Below are 13,287 nucleotides of genomic sequence, written 5' to 3' on the forward strand. Positions count from 1 at the left end.
AACCATAGCTTTGACTGTATGGACCTTCCCAACATCATGGTCATTTGTCAGCAGAAAGATCAGAACATACATTTTCTGGTTATGATTAGTACTCTGGTATTTCACATTTGAATTCCTTTCCACATATTCACCACCATCACCACTTTAGATTAGTTTGTTACCTATCAGTTAGAATCACATATTCACCAAATTCAGGAGGAAAAAGTGTCACCTCTTGCTACCTAGCACAGTTGAAATTATATTTCTGTTTATACTGATTTCAGCAAAGATACACTGTTTCATGGTTGCTATCTTTCTCAGTGGACTTCCTGGATGATTCAGTGGTGAAGAACCCACCTGTAATGCCAGAGACCCAGATTTGATCCCTGGGTTGGAAAGGTCCCCTGGAGAAGGAAGTGGCAACCCACTCCAGTATTCTTGCCTGGGAAATCCCAATGAAAGAAGAGACGGGCAGGCTACAGCCCTTGGGGTCTCAAGAATCAGACACAATTTAGCAATTCAACAACAACAAATCTTTCTCAGTAGATTAAAAACCAATCTCATTTCACTGAAAAAGATGCTATAGTTTTGCCCCTGAAGAATGCAAATGTTCTTAAAAGGATCGTAAAAAGGATCCCATAAATAGAGAAGTTTCACTCTGGTGAATGGAGATTGAAGGGAATTTTTATATATATATATTCAATTTTTTCTTATTTTTCAACTTACATAATGACACAGAGAATGTATAGATTTCTTTAAAGATTATCTTTCTCTGAAGATTTATAGTAGTTCTCATAAATTCAATATTTAATTTAAATACTATTTTTTTTCTGTTGTAATGGGTTTTATTTATTTATTTAAAAATATGAATATTTTCTTTTCAAGGTAGAGGTGTAACTGGCTACCTGAACTCTTATGATTTAACCTTGGGAACGAAGTAGATTTGGATAATTTTTTGAAATAGACATGTTTGGAAGAACGGATCACTTGCTATCCAACTCTTGCTACTCATTATCCCCATTGTAAGAACCCAAGACATTCAATTAATCAATATCCTAATTCAAGAGCCAAATAGATTTAGGTGATGATGAATATCTATATAGTGCTCTAAGTATAAAATGTTTTAAGATGAACTACTTCTGAATTCCACTTCTAATTTTATTCATGGGTCAACTCTTTATTTTTATTATGAATACTTACATTGAAAAGATTATGAATACTTACATTGACCTAGTATTAGGTCAGAAAAGGGAATGACAAAGGTGAGAAGTGGTTCAGGATAGACGAGGAAAGTCCTGGAAGCAGTGTTGCAAACAGCGTGGGGAAGATGAAAGGAAGAGGCAGGCGATGCTACTGATCTGAAGCTATGCTAATTTAAAGTCTTCAGGGAGGAGGGAAGGATGGAGATGTGTGGTGAAAAGACCTTGATTTAAGTTCTGCCACTATTGTGAACCAGCTCAGTGATCTTGCACAAATTATTTATTGTCTGTGAGCCTCAGTTTCCTTGTTAGCAAAGGAGAGTTGAGCCTGGTATCCCCCAGCTACCAGATAATACGCATGAAAGTGTTAGTCACTCAGTTGCGTCTGACGCTTTGTGACCCCATGGACTGTGTAGCCCACCAGGTTCCTCTGTCCATGGAATTGTCTAGGCAAGAATGCTGGGGTGGATTGCCATTGCCTAATACGCATGAAAGTGCTATGTTATTTAGGAAGTATCCCAACAGAAACAGTGGTGGTGGTTGATGACTTATAGCGCATTTCCATGTTCAAATACTTTTAATATAGCATATCTTTTTTTTTTTAAGTTTCTTCATTCTTTTTCCTGTTGAAATCTAGAAGGGTTAAAATGGTTTGTGTTGAGATATATATCTTTATGAGAACACTATTGGGTATAACAAGAGGGGTTTTTTTGCTCTGTGTAGTGTGATATTGATCTCTGAGAACCATTAGGAATCATTTTTGGCCATGTTAGTTCTGTTTTACTTTGCCTATACTTCAAAGGGCTAAGGCCATGATCAAGTGCCAAGAATTTCAAGTGTATTCTTGGCTTTGGCCCTAATTCTGAATAGACTTTGGGAAACTTACTGATACTCGTTGGCTTTCTGATTGTTAGAGAAGTAGGAGGCAGGCATAGTTATTTCATGTGGAAAATTCCACAGCTACAGAATTTTAAAATGGTTTAATTAATACTTAAGCTATAAGAGGATTTATAATGTTTTGATGTTTAAAAAGCAACTTTCCTTGTATTCGAATAGTAATGATTTTGACCTTTCAGACTCAGAGTGATCTTTTTGCAGGAAGACAGAAAATCTGCTGCCACTCTGAATCTCTAGTACTTCACAAAGTACCAGAGGTACATGTTTGTTTCTCCTTCCAGCTTCTTCATCTTATTGGCACTTAGAATTTTAAAGGGTGTACCCTTTGAGCTAGTACTGCTACTTAAGAAGAGAACACATTCTTAAAAGTGGTTGATGGAAAAGCTCGTTAATATTCTATGTATGTGACCCTTATACTCCCCTGTACTCACTCTCCAGAATGCTCTTAGAAAAGCATTATGGGGCTAGTAATAAGTCAGAACATCAGAGCTGAGGTCTGGACTCTCAGACAGCCTGCCCCTCCATCTTCTGCCTTTATCTGTTGGTAGTACTTAAACGCAGCTCTGATGCTGAATAGAAGGTACAGGAAACTCTCTCTCCCTTATCAGCCTTTTGTCTCTAAAGAAAACAGAGCACACTTCACCCCAGAACCTTTTGCGATTTGTGAGATCATAGACTGAGGCAGAATTACCTTTATCGAGCCACCAGCCCCATCTGACTTGCAGATGTCTCATCAGCGGGAGCCCCCTGCCTCACATGAAAGTGGGCTCCCTATTTGGAAAGGTATCTGCCAAGAGAGAAGGCAGGAAAAATGAACAGTCATCAGAGTCATGGACATATTAAATGCTTTATTTGCTCAGTAGGGAGAGCTAATTTAAGCAAAGGAATAATCTGAGCAAAGCTTTACTTCTAGAAAGTAAATTTGGTCATTATATAGACGATAAGATGGTGGCAGATTGGATCAGGAGACAGAGAAACCACATAAAATTACCGCAGAGCACCTAGCAGTGGGGTACTGAGGGCCTCAGTGTTGCTGAAGGAAGCATTGAACTCCTGGTTTATAACTCTGATGGAACGTTCATCATGGTCATCGCAGCAGCTTATTTCAAAATATAAAGGCCTGGGGAATTCCTTGGAGGTCCAGTGGTTAGGACTCTGCTTCCACTGCAGGGGTACAAAACCAAGATCTGCTGAAATAATAGTAGCAATGCTTACTGAGCACTCAAGTTGTGCCAGGCTCCTTACTTGTAGTAACTCACTGAATCCTCTCTGAGATACATGTTGTTTGGTGCCCAGTTCACAGATGAGGAAACTAAGCACAGAGAAGTCAAGTCAGTGACCCCAGGTCACATAATGAGTCCGTTGGAGGGCCAGGATCAGTGCAGGCTGAGAAAGGATTAAAAAGCTGGGTGAATTGTTCTGTTATTTGCTTTGAAAATAGTATGAAATTAAATGAACTAGCTTTTCCTCAAAGATAAGATATTTTTAAAAATCTGTAGAACTTGAAAGGCACATGCAGGATTTTTTTTTTTAAAAAGTATGTGCTTATAATGTTAAATTACAGGAAACATGATTTATTTAAATATTATTTTCTTTTGCTTCCTGAGCCAGCCCAGCATGCTTTTCCTGGCTTTTTGTTTTTCCTGCTGCTGCCAGCGGAAGACCAGAAATATGGTATCATTTGATACCCCCATCTCACTACCCTCACCATCACACTACTGTCGCTGAACTAATAAAAGAATGAAATAAAATATCTCTAATTCAGAAATTCCTTTACTGACAAAAACAAAAACCGAAAACTAGTTTTCAACCATGCCTATGATACCCATTCATAACAGAAACATTTAAAATTTCTTAAAAAGAAAAATAAAAATCACCCATGTTGTCACCATCCAAAGGTAATAATGTGGACATTCTTCTAGAAGCCTTTTTTTGTTTGTTTGTTTTTTAGAAGCCTTCTTTTAATACTGGTTTTATATGTTTATTTCATTGAAGATAAAAGCTAGAAATATTAATATGGTTTATATTCATATATTTAAGGTTTGGATTACTCGCTGATGGGGAAAAAAATCCATCAAAGTTTTGGTCATTTCTAAAACCACAATGAGGTATCACCTCACACTTGTCAGAATGGTACTCATCAAAAAGAACAAAAGTAACAAATGTTGGTGAGAATGTGGAGAAAAGGGAACCCTCACGCACAGCTGGTGGGAATGTGAATTGGTGCAGCCACTACGGAAAACAGTATGGAGGTTTCCCAAAACCTAAAAATAGAATTACTATATGACCCAGCAATTCTACTCCTGGATATTTATCTGGGGAAAAAAACAACAACACTAATTCAAAATGTACATGTTCACAGCAGGGTTATTTATAATTGCCAAGTTATGGAAATGACGTAAGTGCTCATCAACAGGTGAATGGATAAAGAAGATGTGGTATGTGCACACACACACACACACACACACACACACTGGAATGCTACTCAGCTATAAAAAAGAACACACTTTTGCCCCTTGCAGTAACATGGGTGAACTTTGAAGGCATTATGATAAGTGAAATGTCAGAGAAAGACAAATACTGTATGATATAACATATGTGGAATCTAAAAAATACAACAAGCTAGTGAGTATAACAAAAAAGAACCAGATTCACAGATACAGAGAACAAACTAGTGGTTACCAGTGAAGAGGACAGAGAGGGGGAACATGGGGTGGGAGAGTCAGAGGTACAAATTACTCGGTGTAAGATCAACTGCAAAGATGTTTGTACAGCACAGGGGGTGTGGCCAGTATTTTGTAGTAATTGTAGATGGAGCTTAACCTTTAAAAATTGTGTTTTTAAAAAAGTGTGATCTGGTCCAGTTCTGTCCTTTGGTCCCCAGTTCTGTGACAATTTTCCTTACTGAAACTTTCCTGGTGAGTTACTAGACTGTGACTGGGGTTCCTTAGGGCCTTTCTAATTGCATACAGCACCCAGATATCCTGGGAAACTTGGTACAGGAAAGGCAGGGAATAAATCGAAGTACACAGGGAGGTATTGCTGCCTGCATAGCTGATTTCACGGCTTTTCCTGTTCTAAAACGGTGACGTCTTACTACGAATTTTTTTTTTTTTGAGACCTTTGTGTTCTTTGTGTTCCTGCGAATGTCTTTAAGCAACGTTTGTTGAACATTTGTTTCGCACACGATACTTCCTGAAATCGTTCCTGCTAGGAGCATCAGTCCAGGGGCACTTTTCAGCCCACGTTGTCCTTTCCCTGTCTGCCACATTTGTTACCTTGATTGCTTCCAGAAGTTCACTCTTCCTCTGGCTTAAGGATATCACACTCTTGTGGTTTTCCTTCTCCATTTTTGCCTAATCCTTCTCAGTCCTCGGTCCTCTCTCCTCCTTTGAATGTTGAGTCCTCTAGAGTTTGACTTTGGCCACTTGCTCTACTTACTCTACTCACTTTTCCTAAGACAGTATCTGAACAACAACAACAAAAAATTCAAGTGTTTTTCTTAACTTCCACCTCTCATTCCCCATGATTAAATGATTTATGAAATTTTATGTTTTCTACCTCCTTACTAGATGTCAAAATGATTGATCCTATTGATTTTCTCCTATCACTACCTAATTTTTAGTAGTTTCATTATGACTTCATTTTCACAAAGGGCTATCTTTCCTAAAGATAGGAACGCTCTGCATTCCACAGAGTGTTGTGGTGTTCCACAAGATGTTAAATAGTATTCTATTGATGCAAAAAATCAGGGCTCCATGGCCAAGTAAGTTTGAGGAATGCTGCATACCACCATTCTCACCTTGGCAATTCAAAACAAACATGAAGCACTAAGAAATTCTGCTGAAAAGTGCTTTGTTTGCTTAACTTAGCATTTCTAGTAGACTTTTCCTACTTTTTGGGGTGGTAGTTTAGTCACTAAGTCTTGTTGCAACCCCATGGACTGTAGCCTGCCAGGCTTTTCTGTCCATGGGATTTCTCAGGCAAGAGTACTAGAGTGGCTTGCCAATTCCTGCTCCACGGAATCTTTCTGACCCAGGAATCAAATCCAAATGTCTACATTGCAGGCAAATTCTTTACCGCTGAATTTAAAGAATTCTTTAATATCTTCCTTGTATCACATAGTTTGGGACATGCTTTGGTAGGATACAAGGTAAGGCACAAACTCATTTTTCTCCCAAGTAGTCAGTTTTCCTTTTCAATGAATTATCTCTCCCTTTCCTCTTGCTTATATGGCTTTCTTTATCATATATTAAATTCCTAAATATCTGAGGTCCACCTTAGAGCTGACTTTTAGCTTATTATTTTGAGATAAGAATTGATGCTTTTGAACTGTGGTGTTGGAGAAGACTCTTGAGAGTCCCTTGGACTGCAAGGATATCCAACCAGTCCATTCTGAAGGAGATCAGCCCTGGGATTTCTTTGGAAGGAACGATGCTAAAGCTGAAACTCCAGTACTTTGGCCACCTCATGCGAAGAGTTGACTCATTGGAAAAGACTCTGATGCTGGGAGGGATTGTGGGCAGGAGAAGGGGACGACAGAGGATGAGATGGTTGGATGGCATCAGTGACTCGATGGACGTGAGTCTGAGTGAGCTCCGGGAGTTGGTGCTGGACAGGGAGGCCTGGTGTGCTGTGATTCATGGGATTGCAAAGAGTTGGACACGACTGAGCGACTGAACTGAACTGAACTGAACTGAACTGAAGGCATCTGTCAGTTTTTTTTGAAGGAAGCCCATTTGAGTGTAGAATAAATCATCTTTAATCACTACAGATATGCCCCAGTATATCTGAGTATCAAATGTGAGCTTTCCAGCAATAAAACTGAGGCCGAGTGAGTCATCAATCATGGAGTCTATTGAAGAAATTTTTGACTTGGATAAGAAGTCAGACTTGAAGGGATTTTCAACTTTTTTTGGTAATTAGCTACATCATCAGCAGTCTCAATGGGCAAGGGCTGTATTCCCCCCACCGTCCTTTCCAATTAACAAGAGTGGTATTTAGCAACCTAGGGTTAAAGACTCAATTTTGAATCAGACACACTTGGAAATTTGTCCACACATATTTGCCTTTATAATATTCTGGCTTTGTGAAACAATTTTGTAAAATTACACCCAAGATTACACTTAAGATTATGAAATTAATCACATTTCACCTTGAGTTGCAGTTTTTTAATTAATCTAATTCTCATAGCCTGGAACTAGCAGTAATCATGTGAATTTCTTCTTTACATGATTGTGAGGCTAATACTTTTCTGTTTTTCTGTTTAAAATATCAGATGGGTTAGCCCACATTCTGGACACCTAGAACCCACAGTTCAGATACTTAAATGATGCTAAAGTCCCTTTCAATTGAATAATCCAGTACACAGAAGACCTTTCCCATTTTCTTGGGGAATGAAGAAAGTTAACAAACAGCAAACCAAAACATATTTATATACATGAAAGAATGTCTGGGTGGAGAAACTCTACTGTGTTACTAGTGGTTATAGATGGAGGATACGATTTTTCCATGGACTTGCTCCCCTGCGATGTGGTTTCTGGTTGGGTTCAGCTAATAGAGAGATAGGGAGGAGGGTGAGGCTAGGGTTTTGATTTCCCTGGCCCCTTGTTTGCAGGATTGCTGAATCCCTCCACTGAAGGACATGGCTCCTCACCAGAAGGGCTTCTCCACGTGACTCTTTCCTGAGTTCTGGTGACCAGTACCTCCCTTTGCCCCTTGAGCCTCACTGTTTCTATCTCTGTCCCAATCCCTCGTGATTTCCCTTGACACGAGCTGAAGATGGTAGTCATCACTGACCAAACAGTTCACTGACAGCATTAGGATCTAGGTGCTCACTTAAATGCTGGTTACTGTCAGTTACCACGGAGCTAAATGGCTGTGCACTTACATCTTGTTTTTCTCTTAGATCCTAGAGTTGAAGACTGGCTCCTCATGTCCTCACCTCTGCCACAAACCATCATCCTAGGATTCTATGTCTATTTTGTCACGTCCCTGGGACCAAAGCTCATGGAGAATCGAAAGCCTTTTGAACTCAAGAAAGTGATGATAACGTACAATTTTTCCATAGTACTCTTTTCTGTGTATATGTTTTATGAGGCAAGTATCTTCAGTATTCCTAATGGGAGAATTTTACCTGAGTCTTTATGTTCGTCTGTCATGATGTTTCCTGATATGACTTTAAGGGTAACTCTCCAAGATTTAAGAAATTTCAGAAACTTAGCTCACTAGAGCAGATATTTGCACCCCTCCCCAAAAATATTGTTTTCTATAGACCAAATATTGAACTCCTTAAAGGATCTTGGTATAGTCTACCTTGCAGATAGTGAGAATTAACATTAAGTCCAGGGACTCACACACAGTTAACCATAAAAGATGATTGAATCCATAAATGTTCAACTTTAAGGAAACTCATAGTTGGAGAAATTAGATACACCCAAGACAGTGTATTGCCTGGAAAACTCCATGGATAGAGGAGCCTGGCAGGCTCCAGTCATGGGGTCACAAAAGAGGCGGACACGACTTAGTGACTAAACAACAACAATAAAGATAGTGTAACTGCCAAGTGGAGGACTGATATTTGAGTCCAGGTCTGTCTGACATCGGAGCTCATTCTGACTCTAATGAGTTGTCATCATCATGGTAGTAATTTGGGGTTCAGAATGTATACACACCCTGATGACCTGTTAGGTGGTAGACTGTTTTGGTTTAGCTGAGTTTTGTGGGGAACAGAGAACTTAGACTTGTACAAGGCAATAGATGAGGGAAGCTGTCCCTTACCTGTCAAAGAGAGGTGGAGAATTTCCAGGACCACAAGCAGACTCATGAATTCTCTCTCTCTCCCTTCTGCTGATTATAAATCTCAGCTACCCTCCCTTCTCTGCTTTTCTGGGATTCCTTGCTTCTCTTTCAATGCTGGCTGGCTTCCTCATCTTCTGCTCCTTATCCACTTCCTCTGCAGCACAGCCTGTGCTTCCCCATTACCAGGACCCGGGAGGACCTCGCATGGCCTCTCCAGCCTCTCCAGACCTCATGGCCTCTGCACATGCATCTCTCCAGCCTGATTCTTACTGTGGATTCACCTGACTAGCTCACCTTAAATCTGCTCTGGCATCATTTCTCACAGGCCTTCCTGAAGTCTGAACTTACTTTGCTGCCTTCTACTTTATTTCCAGACTTAACTCACAGGTCACCTTACTGTCCTTTCTGGAGCATAAGCAACTGAAAGGGAGGGAGTAATAGAATAGAGCTGGGGCGGGGGGTGCAGAAAAATACATGCTTTTGGCGAGTTATCAGAGATAGAATATAACCTACTATAGGACAGACCCAGAAGTACTAAGAACAGACCTGGAAGCCAGGAGACCAGGGACTAGTTAGTCCCAGTTACACTACTAACTAGCTACCTGATTTTGAACTAATCATTCAACTTCTGTGGGCCTCAGTTCTCTCATTATATAGAGTCAGGATTGACCTTGTCTCTCAGATCCCTTTATGCTCTGCTATCTAATTGTGTCATTGAATGTGGTGTCTCCAAATGTATACTCTGGAAGGAATCCAAGTATAACCAGTAAGTTTTGGTTTCAGCTTTAGAAATTACAACATAAAAGGTCTGAGAATGTTTGAATCTGAGAGTTTCTATCCCCTGTTAACCAGTAATACCTGAGTAACTTATATGCCAGTTTGGAGATTTATTACCTACCAAAGAGAAATGGTTACTCTTCCTTTGTGAAAGTCTAAAATATAGACATATATGTCAAAAGCTCTGCAGACTTTTGGAATGTTCTTAAATTTAATATCAGGAAAGCATTGAGTTCTGCTTTCTGTTTAATCAAAGGTTTTTGACAGCTGAGCAGTGTGTCAGTTCCAGGACACATTCACACATGGTTGATTGGGTGGAGCACAATTGCATTTGGTCTACATCCTCCACTAAGGATGTTAGGGCAAATGTGCACAAGGTGAAAGGAAGTACATCAGACTAAAGGAACCCACGTGCCTCATTTTATAGTGATGGCTCGAATGTGCTAGTTACTTGGCAAAAGTTGAGTAATAAAGAGAGACCAGCAAAGGCCCCACAGATGGTCACATCACAGAGCTTCTCCTATTCATCGCAGTGCTTATTTGGAGTAGGGAATCAGTCAACCTCATCTGAATGAAAGGAGTTAGCCTGTTGCCTCAATCAGTCAGAAGTGAGTCTGAGTACGAGAGTATGAAGACTCTCACTGACAGATCAGGACTTTGTAAAACAGATTTAACTATTTCTGTACTTTCCTTTGTTCCTTCCTTTGAGAAAATTTATTGACTTGTCTTTGTAAGATATTTTTCTCATCCATGAAATATGTCTTTATGCTTTTCTGAATCTTAATTTTTAAGATTTCATAATTTACCAAGTTGATGGTGTTGATATTACAAGTCAAGCTAGGAGCTAGTTATCAAAAAAGGATAGTGTTTTTAAATACTATGGTCTAAGTGGTTTTTCTTTCTCCTTCATTTCTTTTCACCATTAAAATGTTATTCTGATTATGCCTCCTAAACTTTTGTCAAAAAAGTTAACTTACTGTAAAGTTGTCATTTCAGCTTTAATAATAATTAAAAGTACAGACTTAAAATGTAATGGAATAGAAAATGGTATAATCCTTATGCTGGGAAGGAAGACATCTTTCTTAGGGAAGATGCTGGCTTTTGTGAGAACAGGATGCCAGAGAAGAAACTGGTCATATTGTCAGAGCCCTAACTTAAGCCAACCATTTAATATAGATATTAATTTAAAATTAGAGCCCTTAGCTTTTCATTTTCAGATGCTGTTTTAAAAGGAGAACTTCCTACCACTAGACCAAAAGAATATCAATGTAATCTTTGAATTGTGGTCCAGACTTAACAATAGGCCTTTTCTTCTCACCACTGGCCTAAAGTCACTTCGTGGGTGTGTTGGAATTAAGGCTTGCCAGACTGTATTCTCTTGTTAATATTTTTGTCCCTTACTTGTTATGTGAATTCAAAGCAAAACTAATATGTGAGTCTTGTGTTTGGTCTGTCTGGATTTAAAAGCCATGGACTATCACTTCCTATTACATCCACTAACTGAAACAAGAAAAATCTAGTTGTTATAGACACTGGATGAGTACACTGAGAAGGTTGGTTTGCTCATTTATTTGTTGACTAATTGCAAAGATTTGAAATGATCAAAAAAGGCTGATTTCAGACTCAGTCACCCCTTTGAGAATACACAAACATATGCACAGGCACATAGAGATGTACATAAATAAAGTCAAATACTTACCAGTGTTTGCTGTTTAAACAAAACATTCCTGGTATTTTGTTCTCCAGTTTATTAGAATAATCATTCCAAGAAATAGTCATTTTAATTAGCACACAGTTTATATAAGTGTGACTTTACAACTTTTAAAACTCTTGATGCTTTGATATGAAGTGAGTTCCTGGTTTGTGATTGTTCTAGTCCACCTTTCCCTCTGCACTGACTGCTGAGTTAGCTGAAAATGTAATGAGGAGACGTGGCCAAAACTACCTTTGTTGTAGCTGTTGAGCAAGTACTTTTCTTCTGTGATATGCATGTGCTCTCTTACAGTTTATAATGTCTGGCTGGGGTACAGGCTATTCGTTTCGATGTGATATTGTTGACTATTCACAGTCGCCTACAGCACTGAGGGTAAGTTTCTTTTCAGAAAAAACTCTAAATCAGTGTTAAAACTTTGTGGACTCTATTTTTAAATACTGAATGTGAAATCAGAAGGAGTAAATGACTCAATTATCACATATGTGTTGAGTGAAAAAAGCTAAAAATTACAAGAAAAAAAATTCAGGTGTGGGGTTTTCTGTAAAATGCAAATTGGTGCTTTTCTTTTTGAATTTCTTGGATTTAAAAGTAAATTTGTACCTGGTTCCTCAAAAATGGAATTACCACATGATTCAACAATTCCACTTCTGGGTGTATACCTAGATGAATTGAAAGCGAGGATTCAAATGACACACATACCTATGTGAAATAGACAACTAGTGGGAAGTTGTGTAGGGCAGGGAGCTCAGCTCGGTACTCTGTGAAGCCTCAGATGGCTGGGATGAGGGTGTGGTGAGAGGGAGGTCCAAGAGAGAAAAGATACACATATACACATAGCTGACTGACTTCATTGTACAGCAGAAACTAACACAACATTGTGAAGCAATTATATTCCAATTTTTAAAAAAGATATTTGTACACCAGCTTTCACAGCATTCTTCACATTAGCCAAAAGACGGAAGTCAACACACATGTCCATCAACAGATGAATGGATGGATAAACTGATATATAGATACAATGGAATATTTTTCAGCCTTAACAGGAAGGAAATTCTGACACCTGATACAATGTGATTGAGCCTTGAGGACATTATGCTGAGTGAAATAATCTAGGCACAAAGGGACAAGAAATATTGTACGATTCTGTTTTATGAGGAACACAGAGTAGTCAAATTCAGAAACAGGAAGTAAAATGGTAGTTGTCGGTGGCTGGATTCCCAGGTGGGGACTTACTGTTTCATGGGTACAGAGTCAGTCCTATGAGAGGAAGAGCTTTATGGATAGTTGTACAAGAACGTGAAGGTACTTAATGCCACCAAACTATACACTTTAAAATGGTTGAGATGGTAAATTTTATGTAATGTAAATTTTGCCAAAATTAGAAAATATAAAGTTCTTTCCCATGTTAAAAAAAATAATGAATTCCTTTCTATGTGTGTTTCTGCAGATGGTACGCACCTGCTGGCTTTATTACTTCTCCAAATTTATTGAGCTATTAGATACTGTGAGTATATCATCACCACATTTGGTAAATGTTTGATGTTTCAATGAAAGTGATAAACTGTGAGGGTTCGGTTGTCTGATAACTTTGGTTATCTCTCTTCCTCAGGCAGACTCCTATTATCTATTATTTTTTATTATCATTTTAGAGAATAGATAGCATTAACTTATTTTTCAGTCTTTTGCAAATGCCAAAAGATTTTTTTGTGTATCTACCATCTGGTTAAGATAAGAATGTAACTGTCACATATACTACAAAACTGAGCATCTTTATCTAGATGGATGACGGTTGTTCTGTGAAGTAAGTTCAGGAAGCAAAGAACAGAGAATATGTTACCTCTGATTCTTTATATCAAAGCAGTGTGTCATCCACACTCCTTTAACAGGACACATGCTTCAAAATTCATAAAGTCACACTAG

At 38.7% G+C, this 13,287-nt stretch overlaps 1 protein-coding gene across 1 annotated transcript in view; it reads left to right on the forward strand.

Moving 5' to 3' along the window:
* ELOVL7 (ELOVL fatty acid elongase 7) overlaps positions 1-13,287 on the forward strand; it is a 77,076-nt gene that overhangs the window by 50,620 nt on the left and 13,169 nt on the right. The window contains exons 3-5 of the mRNA XM_061393465.1: positions 7,984-8,174; positions 11,659-11,739; positions 12,815-12,871. Coding sequence (XP_061249449.1) covers positions 7,984-8,174; positions 11,659-11,739; positions 12,815-12,871 — 329 coding nt within the window. The remainder of the gene's footprint in view (positions 1-7,983; positions 8,175-11,658; positions 11,740-12,814; positions 12,872-13,287) is intronic.

The sequence above is a fragment of the Bos javanicus genome, chromosome 20 (genome assembly GCF_032452875.1).
Source record: "Bos javanicus breed banteng chromosome 20, ARS-OSU_banteng_1.0, whole genome shotgun sequence".
NCBI classification, from domain to species: Eukaryota; Metazoa; Chordata; class Mammalia; order Artiodactyla; family Bovidae; genus Bos; species Bos javanicus.